The sequence below is a fragment of the Aptenodytes patagonicus genome, chromosome 2 (assembly GCF_965638725.1).
Source record: "Aptenodytes patagonicus chromosome 2, bAptPat1.pri.cur, whole genome shotgun sequence".
NCBI classification, from domain to species: Eukaryota; Metazoa; Chordata; class Aves; order Sphenisciformes; family Spheniscidae; genus Aptenodytes; species Aptenodytes patagonicus.
Window position 1 is genome coordinate 166,754,108 of NC_134950.1, and position 24,865 is coordinate 166,778,972.

The window sequence follows — 24,865 nt, forward strand, 5'->3', positions numbered from 1 at the left end:
CTAAAAACATTTAAAGAGAAGTGTGAGTAAATGGGAACCATGTGGGGGGAAAGAATTAAAAGGAAGAAGGGTTCCTCCCTCTGTAGCTGAAGGGGATATGCTCAATACCCAAGCACGATGAAACATGCAGGTTGGTCATTTTCCAAGGAGTCCAGGGAAAGTTGGCTCTTCCCCTTTTCACGTAAGGCACCGAGAAAACAGCCAGGGGAATGCTGGCCTGTTCCCTAATTCTTGCTTTTATTATGTGTCAATGTCCCTTTTAACGTCAAACAAGTAAACAGGGCAAAACAAAAGCTGTTTTTTTAAGGCACGAACAGTCTTTAATTGTGATTTGAGGCATACGGTGATATGCAAAGGGGTTTGGCCTAACTGTTACCATAGCTGCTTTGCAATTTAAAACAGATTATTTTGCAGAGCCTGGTTCTGCGGGTAATGGTAAACTTATCACAGCAATAAAAGTAATAGCACAGAATGAGATTATGACTCTCTTCTTTAAAGTACCATGAGCTTTTTTTCCTTCCTCATAACTTAAAATTTCGTTCTGCTAAAATTCCAGTCCATATTAAAACAGCTGAAGTAGATGAAAATACAGGCTCGACTGATGGCACATCTGCATCCAACCCATTACCTTGACATGTCCCATGTTGTCTTGCTTAAATTAAACGCAGGTCTTCATACTTCCCATCATATGTTCCTCGTCCCCTGATCTGTAGCTTGCAAGGCTTCTCTCCCAGCATTCCAGTAATGGTCACAATAGTTTCATATTCAATGTCGCTCCTAAAATGCAGAGCAAAAAGACAGTTCAGTTACAGCTAGACACAATTCTGTGTTTAAGGATGAGATTAGTTACTTTGTGGAGGAAAAAGGGGAGGGTGGTGCCCTAAGGCATAAACTGCTCCTAGTCACAAGCACTGGTCTCTAGCATCAGTGTCGAGTCTGCGGGTGGTAATGTCACTTCAGAGCGTCATGTCCCACAGCTACGAATGGGGTGTTTGAAAAGAATGGTCCTGTCTGTACCTGAAGTAAAGACACTGGATTATTAACTTCACGTTTGAAAGAAGAACTTGAGTATCTTCCTACTTGTGAAATTCTATTTTAGTTAAATAAATAAAATGAAGCTCTGCTGGGGGCTAGCGTTTGGGAGCAAATGCCTGCACTGCCTTGATGTGAAAACATCCCTGTGACAGAGAGTTTGCAATGGAAAAGTTTCTGTCAGCTCCCCTAAGACAAGGGGCAGTCAGTGGAGTCCAGGTTGTAAATGGACATCAAAAAGCTTACAGCAAGTGTAGTTTTGCACTAAGTGGAAATCTTACAGCATAATTCGCCTAAGGCTAAGGCTACCCAATGCTCCTGAGACTGTTCATCTGAAGGACTTCTCTGCGTCTAAGAGACGGCTGCTGTAAAGGCCTGAGGCAGGAGCCTGTTCTGCCAGACAACTTTTATTTTTTCCTTCTCATAAAAAATTCCCCTGCAGGAAGACCACTGATTTAGGGAGGTGAATTATTAAAATCACCTCACACCTTGCATATAATTATTTGCTAACGCCGTGCTGGTCCTGAGCTCTGCTGTCTTGGGAGTTCTTTGTCTGGAGCTGAACAGAGGAGCTGGCTGCTATACAGCAACATCTTTGCTTTCTGGTACGTTCGGGCATGCTGATGAGCGTACCTGTTGTCAGACAAAACAAAGCGCTTCAGGCATATTCAGAAGCACTCCAGAAAAATTTAGGCAGGCGGGAGCCTGGGGAGGTCTCTGGTCCACCACGCTGCTCAGAGCAGGGACAGCTTAGAGCAGCTGCTCAAGGCTTCATCCCACTGAGATTTCAGTAGCTCCGGTGACGGAGATCTCGCAGCGTGTTCCAGGGAGATCGAAGTTGCGACAATAACTCATGTCACCTATAGTTTGCTTCTTGAAAGTTCCCTGTCAGCAGTGTTCAGAGTTCACTGAAATCACTGGGATAGACTTCTCTTACTTAAACTTTCTGCCACCGTGTGATAACTTCCGAGAAAATAATTTGTAACGGAAGCTGAATTTTCTTACAGGCGTTGTATCTTTCTAATTAGAGCAAAGAAATTAAAGGCTTTGGGTCACTACCTCTGCCATTCACAACTAATTCCTAGCCTTGACAAAGATGATAAGATGTCCGTAAACATAATTAGAACAGTATTAGATGTTTATAGGACAAAGAAAGTAATTTTCATCTGCTGTCTTCTGTTCTTTGCTGTCATTTGCCTGCAGCTCACTTTATCTTTGTTGTGTAGAAAACCTTTGGACTAGAGGCAACAAAAATACATTGATTTTTTTTTTTTCTTTCTTTCTCATCAAACATCAGCATAACTGTTACGCTAAACATTGAACCAGGCTAAGCCAGGGTAAAACAAATTGTATCACTGCATTAAACCAACATTTTGCTCTATTTGCTTCATCAGGAGGTACTCTGAATGCATGTAGGGAAGTAAAGGACTTCAAAAAGTTACTTTTAGAGAGAAGCCACGTAGACAATAGTAAAGGATCCCTGAGACTGACTGCAAAAGACATTGCGCTTTCCTGCACGACAAACAGCTGCTTTACTGGAATTCCGAGATCTCCAGACACATTTCTGCCTCTGTCCTAATAAAGTGCTGGGTGCGTAAAGGCCTCAACTGTTGTATCAGCCTCTGCACTGAATTACAGGCCTGAGATTTGCCCTCTGTTGAAGACATTGCTCTAAAGAAAGGGATTTTATCCAGTGGTACGTAGTCAGTGTGTCACGCCAACTGTTGGAACAGCACGATTTCGAGTGGGTAAATTTAAAGTCTGAAATTCTGGGTGCCGATTCCAAAAAAAATCCCATCTCTGGGAGCGGTGTAGGGAACATGGTTATATGGAAGAAGTACCAGCTGGAAGCCCAGGATTGGCAAGTGTTAGAAGCAAAATGAGCAGCCTGATAACACAAGAACAGAGCAGAATTGCTCTCTGCTTCCAGTGACTACTCACACCATAAGTCTGGGCTCGACAGGGAATAACTTTTCAGTCCTGTTAACTGTACCTGGCAGTAAAGCTGATCTGCAAAATCTCTTTGGTGGGTGGGTCCCCTTCACGTGCCTCCAAAATGCCATTAGTAGGGGAGACGGAAAATACTTCCAGGTCGTTATGCCTTTCCTGTTCATCTGCAGTGAAGGGAGCAAATATCAAACAAAGCAATGCAAGACCCTTTGTATAAGTTTGTATAGCATGTAGCACTCAAAACGATGCGCCTCCTTGCTAGCCAGCTAATAAATCATGTCTTGCACTGTCAGAGGCTTTCTATGCACGTGGCCAGTTTCTGTTTTCATCCTCTAATCAAGGGGAGTGATCAATGGCCTCCATCAAAATAATAAGGCCCTGATCGTATTTCCTTTGAAGCCTATCTGTTGTTAACATCATTAGGCACAAGCTCAAAGCGAACTCACGAGGAGCTACTGCTTCTCGTTGCCTCTTGGGATTGTATTATAAATGAGCAAAGCGTGTCCACTACTTGTGAGGGTTGTGATTCAATCTTTTGGTTAAATCTGGAGTAACTGCTGAAATCAGTGGAGATGCACCGATGTCAAAAAGAAAAAAAAGGAAAAAGCACACGTAAGTGAGAACAGAAGCAGACCTGATGTTGTGCAGCCAACATCATCTATTGTGCATGCAGTCTTACTAAATAAAAACACTTAATAGTGAAACCGTGTAACAAGGAAATCCACTTGCAAAACCAGAATACCCAGCAAAGCAGTCCAGTAACTTCTACAGCCACTCCTGTTACACAGGAAGACATGTTCAGTCTTGGTCTGTGCAACAAAGCAGGTCTGGAAATCAACCGTGTCGCAGGAGAGCTCCAGAACTGGAACAGTGAGGTATGCAGTCACTGGGACCAGCTGCAAAACAGAGGAAAGGCAAAGGAGACAAACACCCACCTTATTTTTGTAGAGCTTTAATAATACCTGCTACAGCCGGATCATTCTTAACCCCAAGCACTGAATCAAGAGTAGTTGTTCTGTGTTCTTTTGTAATAGAGTCAATTCCCCATTCTACAGCTTTGAGTGAATTAAGTGGTTGCTTGTTTTTCTGTTTTGGGATAGGTTTTCAAACCAGACACTGTGGTCTTAATGAAGAAGGCCAATGGCATCCTGGCCTGTATCAGCAATAGTGTGGCCAGCAGGAGGAGGGAAGTGATCGTGCCCCTGTACTCGGCACTGGTGAGGCCGCACCTCGAACACTGTGTTCAGTTTTGGGCCCCTCACTACAAGAAGGACGTGGAGGTGCTGGAGCGTGTCCAGAGAAGGGCAACGAGGCTGGTGAGGGGTCTGGAGAACAAGTCTTCTGAGGAGCGGCTGAGGGAACTGGGGTTGTTTGGCCTGGAGAAAAGGAGGCTGAGGGGAGACCTCATCGCTCTCTACAACTCCCTGAAAGGAGGTTGTAGCGAGGTGGGGGTCGGTCTCTTCTCCCAAGTAACAAGCGACAGGACTAGAGGAAATGGCCTCAAGTTGTGCCAGGGGAGGTTTAGATTGGACGTGAGGAAAAATGTCTTTACTGAAAGAGTGGTGAAACATTGGACCAGGCTGCCCAGGGAAGTGGTTGAGTCCCCATCCCTGGAGGTATTTAAAAGACGAGTAGATGAGGCACTTAGGGACATGGTTTAGTGGGCATGGTGGTGTTGGGTCGACGGTTGGACTCGATGATCTTAGAGGTCCTTTCCAACCTTAATGATTCTATGATTCTATGATTCTGAGTAACACGGAGTGAACATTCTCATTTGCTCTTAGGGTTTTCTGTGGAGATGCAGACATCTCGTCGTCCCTTGGGACTGTATATGGCCCGCTGTGAGTCATTAAATTTGTGCAGATTGCCCAGGATTGTTATTGACCCTATCTTAGATATGGTGCTCGGGTCTTACACAGATCAGTCCTCAGAAATACCTGGTATGAAAAAATAAAAAACCGCCTGCAGTGTACTGGAACTGCTGAAGACTTGGGAGGGGTCTATAACTTTCCATCTGGAAGAGATCGGTCTTTAAATGTGTGTGGGCTGTGACCACACCACATGAGTTAGACAGACTCGGGAGGCTTTCAAGAAGCACTCGGGTACTGCAGGAGGCAATGCCTGGTGACTCAGTCGCTGGCATGTTCGCTGAGACAGTCCTGACCCCACGTCTCAGAAGGACGTCGAGAGTCATACTGTGACTGGGTGTGCTGCCCTTCGATTGAGCTGTATCATCCAGGCCATCCTGCTGTGCAAAGAGCTGGGGTACAAATACCAGGGTGCTGACCCAAAACCGCTCTGTCCATCAGAGAGTCACCTGCGGTCTCAATAGAGAGCTATCTCCTTTTGCAAATCCACGGCCATTCACTTTAACTGGATGACAGAATTTACTCTAGAGGTGGCTGTGTTTCAAAGCCGAGTAAATCCTAAGGCACATTCAGTCTGAGTCGGAGATGCTGATAAAACATAGCCCTTTCTTCAGGGCCCAAAGATCTTGTTCTGATCTTACCTGGGTAGTGTGGTTACTATGTTCAATGACCAGATTTTGATTAAACTTCAGCTTTCTCTCTCCGTTCTCAAACTGGAGCGCCTGGAATCCAGGAAGCAGCTGGGAATCTGGCAAACGTTGATACGTAAGTAACTCCGGAGTTGTGTGGAACGACACTTTCACCTGTGGGAAGAGGAATTCAGATGACCATCACATAAGACGACGCTGTGTGCAGGAAAGCCAATGTCAACATTGCTCAAAGGCCCAGGCGCACATTTTCCCACTGGAACCCAAAGGTGTCATGCCAGCAACCAAATTCCCACTGGAACAAAGCGTTATAATTAAAGAAAAAAACACAGCTATTTCGTATGAATCCAGAACACAGAGATGGAGTGTAAAGGTGAACAGCTCATCTCTGAACCACAGGGGAGAAACAGTCTCTAGCAAGACAAAGGTTCTAAATCCCCAAGGTTACAAAAACCATATTCCCAAAGCTGTCTTAAACATACAAGTCTTCTTTCTTCCCACACACGCAGAATTAAGACGCGTGTCTCTGTCAAAATGAACACTGAAAAATGAGAAGCATACTCCAAAAATGCAACTGTTACTCATTCTTTGCACCCTAGCTAATTCTTGACTCCAGGACTTTGTTTCCTTTAGTGTCATTGTGTACACCCAAAACGAACCAGATTTTTCTGTGTTTGCACTGCCTGCATTTAATTTAAGGAAATGAGGGACTGCAGTCTTTGGAAATCTTTTAATTAATCCAGCATATATGTGGCTGTTGATTTAGGTGAGCTCCGAAAACCACAGGGTTTTCTGCAGGAGTTTGCAACAGGTCAGAGTTCATGAGAAAAGCACATCAGGGCCACTGTAGAAAAGTATTTTGTACCCGCAATATAGCAGGCAAAATTGCAGTAATTAGCATTTGCTAATATACCACTATTTCCCCTGAAATAGGGAGACTTCTATACTGGTTATGTTTTTCTTGTGGATCATCTGGACCACGCTAACACACCAATTACTAAACTATCTATCCTGGCACAGGATTATTATTTTTGAGCCTACCAGCATGTTTTGCTGTGGATAAAGTACAAGTTGCGGTTGCTGTTCTTCTTCCTCCTTCTTGCTGTGGGATGTTTTGGTGCTCTTTTTGGGATCTGTGCTGGACAGGCTGAAGGGCGTAGACAGAAGGAGCCTGAAGTACAGAGGAACCTTAGTGCAATTGATGAGTTTCAAGCTCTGAGTCATTACCGAATCTGTCAAAACCTGGTGGAGAAATGATTCCAAACTGTTTAGTTTTAACTCCCTTGAGAGGTTTGTGCTACTCTGGTCATTCAGCATCACCGGGGTTCCGAAGGACTTTACCCCAGAGCAACCCAGTATTTTCTACTTGTGTTTTTCAAAATTTCTTGAGTAAAAAACCAAAATACAAATAATGTAATAAAATTAAAAAGTCTTTGAATGTCAAGGGTCACAGAAACTGACCACGCCACTTTAAGTGACTCATTCTGCTATCAGACCTTTATGTCCTGAAAATAAGTACTTCTTTTTCTACTTACAAACACTTCTACAAAGACAGACATATAAAATAGGCATTGTCTGAGCTCAGCTTTGCTTATTCCTGCCTAATAAGTACTTGTAGTCCTTTTGCTTTACCTATCTTGTTACGTGCAATATAGAAAATTGCAACATGAGGCTACTGGGGATAAAGATGCATTTTAAAATCCATGTGCATACAGCTCTGAATTCTTACAGTAGCACAGCAGTACAAACCAGCTGAATACATCGGTGTGTGGAATACTTACTCCTAACAGCGGTTGGTCTGGTACGAGGTCACTTGCCATTGAATAAAATACCATTCCTCTGTCATGATCCAGGTCTACTTTTAACCTGAGTGTAAAGAATGAGAGCTGGTCAGAGCCCTGCCCTCCGGGCTGATTTGTTCTGCTGTCTGTTGAACCAGCCGTCAGTGGGGTGGTACTTACAGAGCATGCCTTATGAAAGCTTGCAAGTCTATTCGTAATGGCGGAGCTTCATAGCCGTGTCTGCGATGCACTTTGTTAGGCACTGTCTTTGCAAGCTGACAACAAAAGGAAAACAGAAATGGTGTATACGATGATAGCACTAAAACCTGAAATGCTACTTTTAGCCCAAGAGGCTGTTAGCCAAAAAGGGATTCTGCTTGGCAATGTATTGCCTGTTTGTAAGACATGATGGCAACATGCAAGGAATGGCAAAAGCTAAGCAGTAGTTGAACCCTGAATGACTGTGGTTAATACAGACGCAGACGTTTCTTCCTCCAGGAGTCAAGAACATTAGGGATCTTTTTATTAAATATTCTATCATCATTCGTTCGTTCATTATACCTTGCATCTTTGCAATGATTCATATCAGAATCGCAGAGCAATTCATAAAACACTATTCAAGCCTCACATTAGCCTGTGAGCTGCAGTTGCAGTTTTTGAAGAGGAAGTTTCCCGGAGGAGAGATACGCTGTCCAAGTTCACACAGGAAGGTAGATGCAGAGCCAGGAACAGAACTCAGCAGTCCTGAGTCTCAGTCCCATTGTTAACTATTGTTATCAATAAAACCTGATGTTGTGACAGCGTTTCAAATCCTGGGCTTTTGTCTGGGGTCTACTGCACTGGCCAACGTAAGAAGACGGTGACATTCCCACCCCAGAATGCTTCCAAGCTAAAAGGCAAATGCAACAAATGAACAACCCTAGTTAAGGAAGGATCTAACAGGGTAGCAGGAACAGGACTGTTTATACAGACTGGCCTGCTGTGTACTTGCCTGTACATGAAATTACAGGAAGGGAAACGATTATTTTCTAGTCATCTTTAGCCTTGCTGTGACAGTCAGTTTACCTTGTCGTCTAGGCTCATGAAACCCAACGCAAACCCTTCACATTGCACTTCAGGCACGGCCTCTGGCAGGATGCGTGGGGTGAAGGAGATGCAAACAGAGATGCTGCCACCTCCTGGAATCACCTGCAGGCGAGGGACAACTGTTTAGGAGTGCAGGGAGCTGCCTGGGATTGCACAAGCACCCTCAGCTCTCAGCTGCTAAAACTGAGTTGCACAAGCGGCATGAAATCTCCTGGGGATGGGCTACGCTCAGGCTTGCACTAAAATGACAACATATGACAGCAAAACTGACTTAATGATTTCAGCTGCAAATACCGGTGTAGCCACTCTTTAGCATCAACAGAGTTTAAGCACAGTCACAGACCAACTCCCTAAGTACACAAACATACGTACATACCTGTTAGTTTGTTTTTAAAAATACCCAATTCTGCCTACTCTTACTCCATGGCTAACTCAGATGATTCTCCCACAACTGACAGCACTCACAGATACAAAAACCATTTTTTGAAGAGTTACAAGTGTGAATTAAGAGTATTTTATAGTTCAGTTTACTCTTGGCTATTTTTTTATTTTACATGACAGCAGGGAATGTAATCAACTGCACTAACCAGCTACAGTGGATTTTCTGGGATTTACGGGTTGAATAGATTCTGCTTTCTTTAGGTGCATTATGCAGGTTATGGTTAAATCCTGCTATTGCTGCAGAAACATATGCAGGTTATAATTAAATCCCGCTATTGCTGCAGAAAAAACCTTCGCTATCTCCCTACAGAGCCAATTCACATCTAGCCGAGTTTGTAAGCCCAGGGGCCATGTGGCGTGTACTGCTCTCAGGCTAGTGCTGTGCAGACACAACCTCCCCCATTTCATGTGATCACAGGGTGAGATGTGTGGTCCTGCTGGACCTACGTTCAGGAGAAGCAAAACTAGGTCAGCTCTCCTTGCACGAAGTTCCCCTGCTCAGAGTGGTGAGGAGCGCAAGAAAGCTCTGCCTAAGGTCTAGCAGGGCTAGAGCAGAGCTAGTAAGCTCTGTCACGTCCTACAACACTGCAGGGTCTGTGCGTTGTGGTCATAGAGAGCTTAGCTGCTCAGACATGGACTTAAGCCAGGTCTGGCCAGCTGTGCTGCACAACACCTGAGCTAACAGACCTTCCTGGAGCAATAGCAGAAACACGGAGAACATTTCTACAGAGGAATACCTGAATGGCTCCATAGGCATCAACTCCACTCCGCGGGGGCCAAGCTCGCTGCTGGCTACACCTGATAGAGGCTGTCTCCACAACAAGGCACTTGTTTATCTGAGCTATCTCAGCCTCAGCCACCCCAGAGCTGACTGTAGGCTTCATTTCTTTGAGACGCCATTTCTGTAATTATTTATTTTATGTAATCTTTAGCTCATTCTAACTTGTAACTGAAACTCTCTGGCAAAAAAAACTTGCTAATATTTAAGAATCAAAATTGACACACTGATGTTTTGGGCGACCCTGTCACTCACAGTTAGGTCTTTCCAGTGCTGCCTTTGCTTTATCTTATTCCTAAGGAATTGTGACACTGTGGCTCCTATTTGCACCAGTTACTTTTGAAGTACTGTGGGTTAAAACCGTTTATCCAAAAGAGTTGTCTACAGAGCACCCCTTTCCCAGCAGCCTGCTTTCCAGCTCTGCCACATCTACTTAGCAAATCTACCCTGGTTAAATAACGTGCTTCCAAAGCTTCAGGCTGGATGCCTCCCACCTAATGCCACACATTTCACCGAGGCAACCCAAGTGAGAAGACCAGAGATGTCACTCTAGAAAGTCTAGTACAACTGAACACTTAATTCCAGTCATCAGTTAACTGCTCAAATGTAAGTAGGACACTTTCTTTTTTCTGTTGACTTTGCAAATTCTTCTCATGGTCATCTTCAAGATCCCAAAGCCTCCCAGCCTATTGTTTCACTGTTTAGTAGTCTCTACCCCAAACCAAAGCTACCTCCTCCTCCTTCTCTTGTCTCCTCTGTCCTGCAGAAAATATGCTAAATCTAAGCACAAAGAAAATGTAAAAGCTTACTATCTGTCTTGGAGTAATGGAGTAGGGGTTGTCTGCAGGAACCCCTTCATGAGGTCGTATAAGTACAGAGACGATTTTCTGTATGGTAGGTTCTTGAGCGATGATTTCCCTTTCTTTGCTGTCAGAGTCTGAAGACTGCAGGGACACAAGGGTGGGGAATGGTTAAAACTGTTACGCTGCAAAGGAGGAATGCAAGTGAAGTGTACAGGGAACTGCTGCACTAGTCAGTAAGTATGGCCAGCTCCAGTTTCTTTCTTTCTGGCACAAAACCTGGACATGTGGATGTGTCCTGTACATTAATTTTTTCATGCATAGGTTTGCTCTCCTGAAACTGCTCCCGAACCCCTTGGAAAATGTGCGTGCTTGGGTCCTGTTCTACCAAGAGAAGCAGTCAAGAGTAACATCTCTGGCCCATTATACAAACCAGCACTCTAGGGCAATAACAGTCCCTTGTTGCACAAGAAAGGTTAGAGGTGTATTCAAAACAACTATGCCTTCTGAGCTGAAGCAGAGAAAATGTGATTTTTAATATCTTTTCTGTAAAGCTTTTGCCAGAGAAATATACATATCCTGCATGATACCTTCTCCCTGTCACTCCCAACCCTTCAAGACAGTAAATTGCCGTATTATAATCAAACTTCACGTGTAGTAGATGTTACCATATTCTAACAGAGTAACAGAACCAATCTAACTTTAGCGCTGGGACAAATACCTCCATATCATTAGCTGCAAGTTGAACTTTGCAGGTTAGGTTCTGCTCCCTGACTACAGCACACATTGACACCATAAAGCACCCAGGAGAAAAGTAGACCCAAATGAAGGAGTTTTAGATATCGTAACACTTTCATGTAAAAATGGCATTAGTTTTTCAATGACAGTATTTTCAAAAGTATCTCATCAGCTTCTTTAACAATTTTAAGAAAAGGAGAAGCTGAAGAGCTGTTTGCTTATAGCTCATTCTGGAAACTTGCTGACACCAATAGCCATCTACCCATGTATTGCTTTTCTGACTGTGAGAGGAGCTGACATTTCTTTTAACAATCCAGCTCTTAGTTACAAGTTATATCGCGTGTTATTGTTTTCAACCTTTCATGCCAAGAAACCCATCATGTATCTCAGCAGCAATATAAAAAACAGACTAACAGCTGACCTCATCTGTGGTTTGTGAAGCTGGATAAATGCTTCCGCAGGGAACAGCAGTTTGATCCAACTTTAACACGATCTCTGACTCTGAGGTGCTACCAATTGATGCAGTCTCATTTTCGTCCATGGCCTTACGAGGAAAAGGGTCTCCAAAGAACATCAACAGGTCCACCAGCTTTTTATCATCTTTCTCTTGATTGTAAATCTCCCAGTCCAGGCAGATGCCTGAATTGAAAAGGAGAAAGGACAACTAGTCCCGGTCATTGAGAAGACTCACAGCTTAGTTAGTACCAGAGAACAAGAAGATCAAGTAACAAAATTGTGTCTAGCAACTGGATTTGTATTAAAGCACATCTTAAGCTTTCCATGTTTGCTGTAAACTAAAATGATTTAAGACCGTGTGTGCTATGCCCTTATTATAGCTTGTTTGCTGTCTAGGTCCTAAACTATACTTTTATTAACATTAAAATAAATTATAAGTATTTTGTTTGTTAAGCAAATGTGTTTGGTGGCATTCAGGAAAAAAAAAAGGTGACTGACCTTTGCTCTGAAGAACTTAAAATCTCACTCAAGAGATAAAAACACTAAACAGAAGAGCCAGATAATGCCTCTAAGAAGCAGGTAGTGTATCTGATTGACCAGGGTTAGTGCTGTGAGAGATTTACAAAACCAGGATGGAAAATCCTGAATTCCCATCATTTCAATGAGCGAAACCCCAAACACATCAGGATGGGATGGGCAGTTTCACAGTAACAACACATTGAGTCAATTACATATATTCTACTACCCTCTGGCTGGAGCTTACCTGCTTTACTGTTACAGAAAGCAAACTAATACTCACGGCAGTAATGCCATAATGATAAATACTACTATGCATATAAAGACCCAATAATGTGTATTATTGTTCTGTATTAGTTAAGTTAGAAAACAGCTTAGACGCTCTTTTATATACTATTATTATTTTTACAAAAAACATCTTGATTAGGAAACAAGTAGGCCTGTTAATTAACATGTTAATGGGTTCTTCTATTTTTACTATCATAAGGAGCGCAATGCAAGTGTCAATGTTTGCTGTACAAAAGTCATTCTTACCAAAGGGAGTGGGATTGTTGAGCCGGACCCTCCGAAAGACAGGAGAGCCTCCAGAGACATGAGTGCCAAACCTGAGGGGGGGGAACCTTGCTGTCAGTACATGCAGAAAATAAAAGTGAATGTCTGAAATCATTAAAGATTTGTTTAAAAGTGGCAACGTATCTGGCTGCACTGGCAGCCTGTTTAGAGTGTCTATCAGGTAAAGCATGGCATATACTGTGAAGTACAATATTGCTTTATTTAATCAGGCCCTTTTTTCCAGTTTTGTTAGTTGTCTCAGATGTTTCAGGGTAAACATGTGAAGTCAGCTTTTGTGAAACACTCTGGCAGAGGCAGCACATGGCTACACAGCAGTGGAGTGGCCTGTGTCAGAAACAGATTTCCAGGTGCATAAGGGTTTTTTTATGGTGGATAGCTAAATCCATTTTCTATGCCCTGTTACGGAGCTGACATTGCAAATGCTCTTGGCTGCAGTATGATACACAATGCTAATTCCTCTGAAGGCAGAAAGAAGCAGTCATGCTGTATGAGGGACCTGGACAGGCTGGATCGATGGGCCGAGGCCAACTGTATGAGGTTCAACAAGGCCCAGTGCCGGGTCCTGCACTTCGGCCACAACAACCCCATGCAGCGCTACAGGCTTGGGGAAGAGTGGCTGGAAAGCTGCCTGGCAGAAAAGGACCTGGGGGTGTTGGTCGACAGCCGGCTGAACACGAGCCGGCAGTGTGCCCAGGCGGCCAAGAAGGCCAATGGCATCCTGGCCTGTATCAGAACTAGTGTGGCCAGCAGGAGCAGGGAAGTGATCGTGCCCCTGTACTCGGCCCTGGCGAGGCCGCACCTCAAATACTGTCTTCAGTTTTGGGCCCCTCACTACAAGAAGGACGTTGAGGTGCTGGAGCGTGTCCAGAGAAGGGCAACGAGGCTGGTGAAGGGTCTGGAGCACAAGTCTTATGAGGAGCGGCTGAGGGAACTGGGGTTGTTTAGCCTGCAGAAAAGGAGGCTGAGGGGAGACCTCATCGCTCTCTACAACTCCCTGAAAGGAGGTTGTAGCGAGGTGGGGGTCGGTCTCTTCTCCCAAGTAACAAGCGATAGGACGAGAGGAAATGGCCTCAAGTTGCGCCAGGGGAGGTTTAGATTGGACATGAGGAAAAACGTCTTTACTGAAAGAGTGGTGAAACATTGGAACAGGCTGCCCAGGGAAGTGGTTGAGTCCCCATCCCTGGAGGTATTTAAAAGACGAGTAGATGAGGCACTTAGGGACATGGTTTAGTGGGCATGGTGGTGTTGGGTTGCTGGTTGGACTCGATGATCTTAGAGGTCTTTTCCAACCTCAGTGATTCTATGATTCTATGATTCTATGTATGGCAGCTGGCCGAGTCTTTAGTGCCGTGGTCCCCATAAACCAACCTTACCCCTCACCCAGATGTGCAGATGCAACTTGCTGTATGAGAGGGCTTAAACCTTCCCCTGCCCCTATTCCCCTTGGGGCTGCATTTCTCCTGGTCCAGGTAAAGGGACAGGGAGAAATGAACTGTGGATGATGATGATAACTGCTACCGTGTACCAGTTTCCATCTCCACAGAATGGGATAAGGCTGGACTGGGTGAACTTCTATGACTGTAAGCCCAGAACAGTGATTGCTGGTAAGCTCGAGAAGGCTTGTATGCAGTCTTTTCTAATTATGCTGGCAGAGACAGATGTATTAGTGTTATAGAAGCAGATACTGTACTTTGACAGTCACTTTGCTGACCTCATTATATCACAAAAAGATGGGAACAGGTGTGTATGTTGGCTATAGTCCAATGGTATTTAATTCTCTGACTTCTCTGACAGTATTTTGCGCTATACCTGATTATGGGTTGCTCTGTTTGTGGTCCTGTCATCTGTAGGAAGATTGGACAGCCTTTCACAGTCATTTGCATAGGAATTAATTTAGGTTGTAAGTCTCCCACCTATTAAAAATGAATTTTTATATTAGAATCAAGATAAAACTTTAGTTCTCTGGGTTGCAAAATTATGTTTTGAAAACTGATTGGATTTTCAAATATTTTTGACTGGTTTCTTTTGACAGCATCTAATTCATATGCTGACAAAAGCTCTTCTCAGCAGGAGAATGCAGTACCTCATACATTCATCAGCTTTCCTGCAGCTTTTCCATACAACACAATATATTGTAATGGTAGAGCAGAGTAGTGCACTGGCCAGCTACCAAACAGATTTTATAAATCAAAACTGCTCCGGTCATTTTAAAGGCACAGGAAAACCTCCCAAGGGATAAACACGTTACCCCAAAACTAAACCACGCACTGTAAGAGCAAACAATTGTTCCTTACATGTCGTTGGAGGTAGCGGAATAGCAATATCTACCCTGAATTTTTACAGAAGTCCTAACAAACTGAAAAAGTATTTTTAACAGAAAGGAATCTGGGAACTATAACTGGTGTAAAATCTGCCATAGCAATACTTCATTTAAAACCGAAGCCCCACCTACCTTACAGACAAGATCATCCCGGTACTCTCCCCACATGTTGTTGTAAGCTGTTATTTCTATGATTAGCTGCTGGAAGGCTTTCAGAGTTCCTGTGGAAGGTTGTATATGGAAAGCTACTCCCTTCCCATGAGACAGCACTGCTGCTGCAAACTCTGAAGGAGCATAGCAAAGAAGCATTTGATGAATTTTGAGGAAATGGAACAAAGTTAGTCTTTCAAAGAATACATAGGACCATATTTTTAGCTGGTGTTAATCAGCCTAACCTCACTGGCTTCAAAAAAACCTTGGGATCATTTACACAACCCACATTTATACCGCTTTACCCAAGTTCCCTTCTGCAGTGGGTCTTAATCTGTTTTTTGAGAGTTAGTTCTTGCAGAGATTATTTCATAGAGGGACTCCCTTCCAACAACCAGATCCAGGACTCTTTGGGATATGCAAGGCACTAATAGGCTACGTGAAAACACACCCTCAATTTGAGAAAAATAAGCTGGAATTTGTGCTAACTGGTTATCTTTCTATTAGCAGCTGCCTGTTTACCTCTGTGTGCTCTTCAACACAAAGAATGAATTACAAAGAGCAAAGCCTTTCCACATTCTGAGTCACCTAGTGTTCTAATCAATAAGCTTGCATGGAATCTGTCAGAACAGCATTTTTTTCACTCTTAAGTACTAATTCAACAGCTGAAAAGCTCTGTCTTTATAACAGATACCAAACACTATGGCAAGGTACCAATATGTCCAAGTTTTATTTTGGATACAGAAGACACATCCGCACTTTACAGCATTTCGCTCCCATTTCCCCCCTCCCTGGGTCTCATGTGGCTCCAAATATTATTATTTTTCAGTACAATGCATCAGAAATGACGGATGGGCTGTCCTGTAGCTTTCCACAGTGGGGAGGGTATATAAAAGGGTTTGAGAGAGAAAAGCCTGCTGCAGTGGTATTGGAAGACTGTGTAGGAGGGAAACAGCCAAACGTTACACGTCATCCATACTGTGTGCTGGGAATGATCCTGGGAGTGAACTATCACCAGAACCACCCATCTTTGTTTCAGACTGTTGGTTTTGAGAAAAAGAAGAGGAAAGGGAGAGAGAAAGGGAGGGGGAGAGAGAAAGAAGGGAGGGGGGAGAGAGAAAAAAGAAGCAGGGGGGGAAGAGAGAGACTGACCTAATGTTTGTGCAATGTGGGCTTTCAAACTCAAGAATGAACTGAGAACTAAGTCATTTAACAGTGTACTTAGCCAGATACTCCAAGAATGAAATGATGTGCCTGACTGACACATTTAATGCTGAATATGGTAGTCAGTTGTCTTTTGCCTTCTCTCCACCGAGAGGATTAACAGCTCTTCTCATACCTGACCATGCTCTTCTGGCTGCATGTTTTGTGACAGGCCCTCTTCTTTTCACCAGGTAGCTTGAGGAGCTTGAAAAAATAAAAAAATCACAATGACATTTCTGTGAAATGAGATGGACTCTGCTACAGTAACAGCTCTACCTGACTCCTAATTTAGTAGCCATTATAACTTAAAGAAGGACTGCCTGCAAAGCATTTTTTGAAAGTAACATCCTTAAGAGTGAATCAACTTGAGAGTCGTAAGACTCTGTGTACAATCTAACACAACAGAGCCTCGTCTGGTGAAAACCAGCTTATGTCCATTGGCAACAAGAGTGTCTTGCCATTTACACCAGCTAAATCTTCCCTCCTTGCATTGCATGCTACCTGTTTCTGCAGGAGACCTCACCAGCAGGTTTCATTACCATAGTCAAAGAGCTTAAAAAAACCCACTGCAGAAAGTCCATCTTGTGACAGAGGCAATAGGACTCTGTCCTGATTTCAGATTTAATCCACACCTAAACTAGTATTTGAGTCATTATGCAGAAAAGCAAGACTTACAGGCAGATTCCTTGTTCTGGAGTAAGTGAATAGCCAGTAAAATACTCAGCTTCTAGTTTGAATGGAGCACTGATTCCAGTGTGATTGGTAAGAATCAGCTGACGCTTTACTATGTCTTTGAATGCAACTTCAGATCCAAAGTCCAAAAGATCACACGGGCTTTGTAATATTTGTCTGTCATCACTGTCAGAAACAGTTACATTAGTATTAAAACATCGGTCTTATTTTCTTACGCCACGGATCATTTCAGTAGATTTCAAAACGTGCAATATGCAATGTGGTTGTGATGACCAGTGTAAAAGGACCATACAGCCCATTATTTTTGTCATCAGCATTTACTGCTTTTCATTTTTCACTTCTATCCACATAAGAATTTATTTTGGGTAGAATTTTTATCATTTATAATGAAAATGATAGATGCCAATCTACCAAATTAAAGCCATTTTTACTTATATAAAAAAATATAAAAATGAGCATATTCCAAAAGAGTAATCATGCTACATATCAGAAAAATAAAATAAAAATCAGTCACCTATACCAAGTCAAAGAGAAGTATATTCATCTTTCTTTAATATCATATCTCACAGTGCAATAACAAAACTTAATGGTGCAAAATACGGGATCTTGGGTATAATTCTGTAATTTGAAATTCACATCTAAGAGTTGAATTTGCAAATTTTTGGCATTCCAGAAAACAGTTGTTACTCACAAACACATGAGGGACTGCAGAGGTCCCACACTTTGGTTACCAGGGAGAAAGGCAATTTTTCATGCTCTCTATACACAAAAGTGTCAAGGCAACTGGCAGGCTACAAGTGCCAGGAGCACAAGGGAGAACAGACACAACACACGAACATGAGTTTCACTAATGTGCAGTTAACTTCACACCAATTTATTATTCATGAATTAATGAGTTCACAGTTGTTAATTTAATTTCTTTCAGCTAAACAATGGTGGGAGTGGAGTAGTGCTCTTCTCCAGTCTTCTCTTGGGCTTATGAAGACACTGAATTTGGCTAGGGTGTAAACCCAGTACCTTTTCTTCACGTAAGCACCTTCAGTGAATTGTCCCAGCACATTTTACTGTCCTTGCTGCCTACAGCAGGAGGAGGAATGAAGTTTACATAGATAAGTGGGGTTTTTCCCCCTCTCTATTGTATTTTTGCTTTGGGAAAAAGTAATTTTTGTTCAGTTCAGGAGCAAACCCTTGATTTACCTGGCAACTCCACTGTCACAAGGTACTGAGTAGGAGACATGCAGTCCTTTCACTTCTCCAGAAATGCTCAGAAAGAGGGGTTCAATCATGTCTTCTACGCCACAGGAAAGGGCAAGGTCTTTCAGCTCACCCTGAAAGGAGAAGAGTCAAGTTTCCTTGTGAATGAAGCAAACGTCACAGAGGAAAGGCAGCCTTATTAAGAAATTTACTTAGAAAACATGTATAAATCTCACTGGGCTAAAACCAGAACTACAACAGAACCTTGAAAAGTTTCACTGAATTGTTTTAAGTGCATTCTCTGCCAGCATCAGATTTGCTTAGAAGGCAGTACCAAAGTAAAAATTTGTGGCTGTTTCTTGGCTTTGTACTCGCGTCTGTCTATAAGCCTAAAACTGCTCTATTAGTGATTTTTGACACACTTTCTATACTGCAAGTATTGAAGCTCTAAGCATTAATCACTTCTAGTCATGCTTAAATAATCTTCCAAAACCAAGATTTTATTTCTACCTGGGTTTAAAGCAGGACTTGTGGGATGAATTATGTGGCCCAGTTACACGGGTACGCTGGCTAATTCAACACTACCATTCTTTTTTGCCTTATCAATACATGAATCAGTGCATCCTGCTTAAAAGAATAGACTGGGATTCAACTCCAGATTCAGACTTCTAAATGGAACTGTCTAAATGTGAGCCTGTATTGGGTTTGCATGGCAAGGTTTTAGTAGCGGGGTGCTACAGGGATGGCTTCTGTGAGAAGCTGCTAGAAGCTTTCCCTATGTCCTATAGAGCCAATGCCAGCCAGGGCTCCAGGACCGACCCGCTGCTGGCCAAGGCCAAGCCCATCAGCGATGGTGGTAGCGCCTCTGGGATAACGTATTTAAGATGGGGAAAAAAACTGCACAACACCAGCAGCAGTCAGAAGAGGGGAGTGAGAAGATGTGAGAGAAACAACTCTGCAGACACCAAGGTGAGTGAAGAAGGAGGGGGAGGAGGTGATCCAGGCGCCGGAGCAGAGATTCCCCTGCAGCCTGTGGTGAAGACCATGGTGAGGCAGGCTGTCCCCCTGCAGCCCATGGAGGTTAACGGTGGAGCAGATATCCACCTGCAGCCCGTGGAGGACCCCACGCCAGAGCAGGTGGATGCCTGAAGAAGGCTGTGACCCCGTGGGAAGCCCGTGCTGGAGCAGGCTCCTGGCAGGACCTGTGGACCCGTGGAGAGAGGAGCCCACGCTGGAGCAGGTTTGCTGGCAGGACCTGTGACCCCATGGGGGACCCACGCTGGAGCAGCCTGTTCCTGAAGGACTGCACCCCGTGGAAGGGACACACACTGGAGCAGTTTGCAAACTGCAGCCCGTGGGAAGGACTCGCGCTGGAGAAGTTCATGGAGGACTGTCTCCCGTGGGAGGGACCCCACGCTGGAGCAGGGGAAGAGTGTGAGGAGGAAGGAGCGGCAGAAACAATGTGTGATGAACTGTCCGCAACCCCCAATCCCCGTCCCCCTGCGCCGCTGGCAGGGAGGAGATAGAGAATTTGGGACTAAAGTTAAGCCCGGGAAGAAGGGAGAGGTGGGGGGAAGGTGTTTTAGATTTAGTTTTTATTTTCTTATTATCCTACTCTGATTTTGATTGGTAATAAATTAAACTAATTTCCCCAAGTCAAGTCTGTTTTGCCCATGACGGTAATTGGTGAGTGATCTCCCTGTCCTTATCTCAACCCACGAGCCTTTCATTATATTTTCTCTCCCCTGTCCAGCTAAGGAGGAGGAGTGATAGAGCGGCTTTGGTGGGCACCTGGCATCCAGCCAGGGTTAACCCACCACAGAGCTCTTGACTTCATCTATAAAGGTGAACTCCAAATATGAGCTCTGAATCTCCACTGATTCATCAATGGTACTTGGGCATCTAGCTCACCTACAATGCAGAGACAACCTTTCTTGTAGGTGGCTCGGATGGCATTCAGTTCCCCAGCCACATGCAAAAGTGCCTTTCAGATGCCCAACGTGTCCTGTTGAGCTTCCAGCTTTCCATGAAGAAAGCTCAAGTTTACTGGGATCCTGTGCCACATATGCCAGACATATATGGCTATCTGAGATCTTCTAGGGCATCTCTGATAGTACTGAACACCTACTTTTAGGCGAATAAATGAAACTTGGGTCTCCAGTGACTGTAATGGGAACTAATACAGCATACCTATAGGAAGCGCCTTTATTTAGTTGCATTAAATCAGCTGTTTGAATGCCCCTATAAAGTCTATGGCTGAATTCCTAAAGTTTGTAAAGTCTGCAGTCTACACCCTATTTTGCAGACTCTCAGTCCCATCAGCCCCTTTTAAGTTTTCAAATATCAAAATGTCACGAGCCCAGTTGCATTCAGAAAACCAAATGTATACTATATATGCCAGTCTGCTACGTTTCATTTGGGATAATCCGAAGTGAGGATCTGTATGCTCTAAGAGAAGTGATAAGCATTAAGAGTAATTGAAAAGGCATTCAAGAAAGAAAGAAAACAAGAACGGCTGGGAAACAAAGAGGTAGGGTAGAAAATCGCACACCATGTGGACTGATTTAATTCTTGCCTTCAACCACAGTTACCTCTAAAGCAAAGCAATTTCAGAGATACTGTACGGAAAAAAAGTGCATTATATTTTGCATATAAAAATCCTTCCTTTTGCCAGATGGAGGTGAGATGAGAATGCCAGTGTTGCTTTTTTGATAAAATTGCATCAATTTTTAAACTTACCACGATGTTAGCTGACAGCTCTATGCAGAATTGTTTTTCTTCATTTGGGCCTAAGGTGCCACTGGCCGGGGAGACAGCGGCGGAGCAGAAAGCTGCTTGACTTCCAATGAGCTGCCAAACAGAAAGGACAGACATTCAGTTAACTCTCCTAATTCATTAGCACCGATTCTTTCAGATTTTCTCTTCGGATCAAAGAGGACTATAAAAAAAACAGTTATTCTAAGGTTTAGGACACTTTCAGATAGCAACACATACAGTTTGTTGAGATGAGGCTTGCTTTACAATTCCCCCATGGTTGACAAGATCCTCACGTTACATTTATTCCAAATGACTTCAGGTGCTCAACTGAGGCATCTGGGCTGGGAGCAGAGTCACTGTTGTCCCTTTTACAGTCACAAGCCTTTCCAGGGTTAAGTCAACCTATCTGATATTGGAGCAGGATCCTACAGGTGCCATATCTCTCTCCACTGACTACAGAGGTGGCCTACAGAGACAATCCTGGTGTTGGCGCCTTCCCCAATTGACTAAATGCACATGGCATGAATCCAGGGGTTCAACTTGGTTGCTCACATGCAAACATCAGATACCATGTAGAATACTATGGATAACCCTCCTATGCTCCAGCTGTTCCAAAACATTTTCCCATAGGCCCTATATCATCCACATGCTCAGTTAGGATGTCTTGAGCACCTAAGGACATCTCAGATGGCACTGAATGCTTTTATGTAGGCAACCGAGCTGAACCCTAGATGTCAGAGTAGATCTGAATGACCAAGGCACTGACAGTAGAATTCAGCCTACAGGCTAATTAACCTAATTGTATGCATAGTGGGCGTCAACACTACCATTGTAGCCAATAGACATCCAGTTAGTATGTGCTCGAGAGCATTCTGCAGACCAAAGTAGGTGTCCATTTTAGGGGGAACTGAATACTTCTCTGGACTCCATTGACTGTACAGATGGGGCAGGATTCAGTTGCCTAAACACAGGCACAGAGGGTAGGCAAGCCATACAAGCATGGCTGGCTGGTGTGACAGGACTTACAAGAGACCACACTTCTTGAGTGACGCCTGGAGGTGAGGAAGAACACTCTACAGCACCCACAACGACACTAAGCATATGTATACTACTGACTGACTTCCCGCTCAGATTTCCATTGGCTGAAAAGAGAGTTCAGACCATAGCTTACATACTGACATTAAATTAGGGGTCCTAATCTGTGAGCTGAATCCCACCCAGAATGTAAAATTTAAGCAAAATTTAGACACAATTCAAAAGCACCATTGTTTCTTTGCTCTACCAAATTAAATGCAAACCTTAAACTGCCACGGTACTTTGTTTAATACTCTGGTAGCTTCCATCCTATTTCCCTTCACATCTCTGCCCACCCATTCTCCCAGGGATGATCCACAGACAGTAAGAGCATATTAATATCAACTGGTAGTTAATCTTTTCAAGGCTGGTCTCAAGGTGAAGTCTTGCTCATAAGCCAGAAAAACAGGAATCACTACTCAAAGGATACATCAGAAAAGCTTTTAAGAGTAGTTTGTATTTTGATAGAAATTACAATTTCCATCCATGCTGTATTCTTCATCTATTATTAGAAGCGCATTTACCTTTCCCCATAAGTATTTTGCTGGTAGCAGTGTCTGGTTAAAAAGTTTGCTGGTTGCTTTGGCAGGAACTCCAGTATAAATTTCAGTGAATACCAGATGACTAGATACCAGGCATGCTTGGGGGGTCTGAACTTCAACAAAAACAGGAAGATGACTGGAAATAAACACACAGATGGTCTATTGTTATCAGTAATGAAATGTGCTAGACATACAACAGCATGCTGGAAAGAATGACAATTATGTTTATTTAGCAATATTAGTGATTGGATAGTTCATTGATAGGTTACACAACCCCACTCTGAGTTCCTGCTCCATATTTTTGTTTTAGGAGAAAAAACTACCTAAAGTGAAAATCACATGTGAATCTCAGGAAAAAACAAAGCGGAATGCCACTTTTTCCCCTTACCTTCCTTCTCCATTTTCTACCTCTAGTTCTAATACTGTCTGGAGACGCTGGCACAGCAATGACGTGAACTGAACTGACACACTGCATATACCCAAAGGAGGTATTTCTCCAGCAGATGGTTCAATGGTAAAGGGAGACACCTAGGAGAGGAGAGAGGAAACAGAAATTTCTTTGATGCCTGCAAAGCAAGTGTAAAATGCTGTAGCTGGCTTGCTACAACCTGATTAGGACTTGCATGTGCCTAGTTTTTCCTCAGACGTCCTTTCTCTCTGCCCCTGGAGTCCCACCTGGGTTGATTTGAGAAAGCACAGTGCTAGCTTTGTGAAAACCTGGCTAGACAAGGAGGCAGGACTTCGCTTCTATGGGGACAGCTAATAAACAGGGAATGGCCTAAGAGAAGGGTAGTCAGAGCCAAGGGCATAACAAGGGTGCCTGTGCTTGGAGTGAAGGAGAAGTCAGCAGCAGTAGCAGTGTCTCCTCCCAAGTGGAGGGGTTGAGCAGCAGCTATGCAAGGTGCCGCAAGTTGGGGAGATTCTTGGGCAGAAGGTCGAGAAAGGAGGGCTGGAGGAGTGGAAACAGAAAGAGCACCAGTGTGGGGTGGGGGCTGGAGAGGTTCAGGAAAGGAAAGGGGTAGCTCTTATGCAGGAGGAAGGGAGCGCTTGATCTGTGATCTTCACTGGGATATGAATGGGCTCTGGGATGACAAATTCAAGAGATTAAGTCTAAAATCTCTCTGGGGTTCTTGGAATTGTTGGGAATGGCAGGGGACAAAGGAATAACAGTGAGAAGTAAGGGCTTGAGGACTGTGAGGACAGGGTCTCTTCCAGGGCACCCTTATCCCTAGTCAGGCACTTCTGATTATAATTGTTCTGGTGGAAAAGGGATAGATGCTCACACACACATAATTGTTTTGCAAGGCTGCCATAACCACCACTCATAAATCTTTTCTTTTTGCCATCAACTTTCACCCAAAGTTAGTGAAATATCTACATGATATATAGAAAACAAAGCTCAAGAACTCATGGGGATACAGTAAAACTTCTCACAAGCTTCCATCTCCTGATGGTCAATGGAAAGTTCCTGCTTAACAAGCTCCTTTCTTCATTGCAAAACTGACAGTCTGTCCAGAAAAACAGAACATCTGAACAGCGTTTAGACCAATTTTACTATGAAACAAGTGAACTCAATTCCTTGCACGGGTAATTATGTAAAGAGCCCTAGAGGCAGAATTTGGCTTTTCATTACAGCAAAAAGCACTTACCCCAGAGGCTGGATTTCCTCACTTCCCTTTAATGCGTAACACCAAGGAGAAATCTAGCTACAAAGCCCACTGTGTGCCACAAATAATCAAAATAAGCATTTTGTCTTTTTTTTTTTTTCTCCTTTTTAGTTTTAGGAATATGTGATGGTCTGCAGATAGCAGCTCTCACTCAATTCTTTCCCACCAGTGTTACCTCCAAGCTGCTTTAGTTACTTCATATGAAATGGTGGAATGAGCTCTGAAGTCAAAGACTGGAATGGACTGCATTTGACACATCACAGCCTAGATAACACTAAACAACAGTTTTACTATTCATTGTGGTAAGAAGTCATTTTGGGAGACACCTGTGTGTTTCAAAGCTATTGTTTAAAGCCAAAAGGCCCGATTCAGTAGGTGCTGAGATTCTTGTCTGAGATGCTGATGTGGGTGCGTGGGGGGAGTGTTTAGCAGCCTCAGTTCTGATAAAGTCTTGCCCCCTTATTTAGATCAGCAGCAGATGAAATCACTGTCATACAGGAAATACTCCATGTCTCTCTGGATCAGGTTGGCAGGGGATTTGTAATAAATGGAAATAGAGAAAAATGGCAAAGAAGCATTTAATCTCAAAAGAAGTTGTG

At 43.6% G+C, this 24,865-nt stretch overlaps 1 protein-coding gene across 1 annotated transcript in view; it reads right to left on the minus strand.

Moving 5' to 3' along the window:
• Positions 1 to 650: 650 nt before the first annotated feature.
• The window catches only part of DLEC1 (DLEC1 cilia and flagella associated protein), a 42,391-nt gene continuing 18,176 nt past the window's right edge, over positions 651 to 24,865 (minus strand). Inside the window, exons 20-38 of the mRNA XM_076332002.1 lie at positions 22,988 to 23,127; positions 22,582 to 22,735; positions 20,966 to 21,076; positions 18,230 to 18,360; positions 17,015 to 17,197; positions 16,476 to 16,543; positions 15,119 to 15,270; positions 14,476 to 14,579; positions 12,628 to 12,698; positions 11,612 to 11,760; positions 10,393 to 10,527; positions 8,344 to 8,466; positions 7,459 to 7,553; positions 7,279 to 7,363; positions 6,539 to 6,739; positions 5,492 to 5,653; positions 3,725 to 3,878; positions 3,026 to 3,146; positions 651 to 777 (exon numbers count right to left, since the gene is read on the minus strand). Of these exons, the coding sequence (XP_076188117.1) occupies positions 654 to 777; positions 3,026 to 3,146; positions 3,725 to 3,878; positions 5,492 to 5,653; positions 6,539 to 6,739; positions 7,279 to 7,363; positions 7,459 to 7,553; positions 8,344 to 8,466; positions 10,393 to 10,527; positions 11,612 to 11,760; positions 12,628 to 12,698; positions 14,476 to 14,579; positions 15,119 to 15,270; positions 16,476 to 16,543; positions 17,015 to 17,197; positions 18,230 to 18,360; positions 20,966 to 21,076; positions 22,582 to 22,735; positions 22,988 to 23,127 (2,463 nt within the window). The 3' untranslated portion in view covers positions 651 to 653. The remainder of the gene's footprint in view (positions 778 to 3,025; positions 3,147 to 3,724; positions 3,879 to 5,491; positions 5,654 to 6,538; positions 6,740 to 7,278; positions 7,364 to 7,458; positions 7,554 to 8,343; positions 8,467 to 10,392; positions 10,528 to 11,611; positions 11,761 to 12,627; positions 12,699 to 14,475; positions 14,580 to 15,118; positions 15,271 to 16,475; positions 16,544 to 17,014; positions 17,198 to 18,229; positions 18,361 to 20,965; positions 21,077 to 22,581; positions 22,736 to 22,987; positions 23,128 to 24,865) is intronic.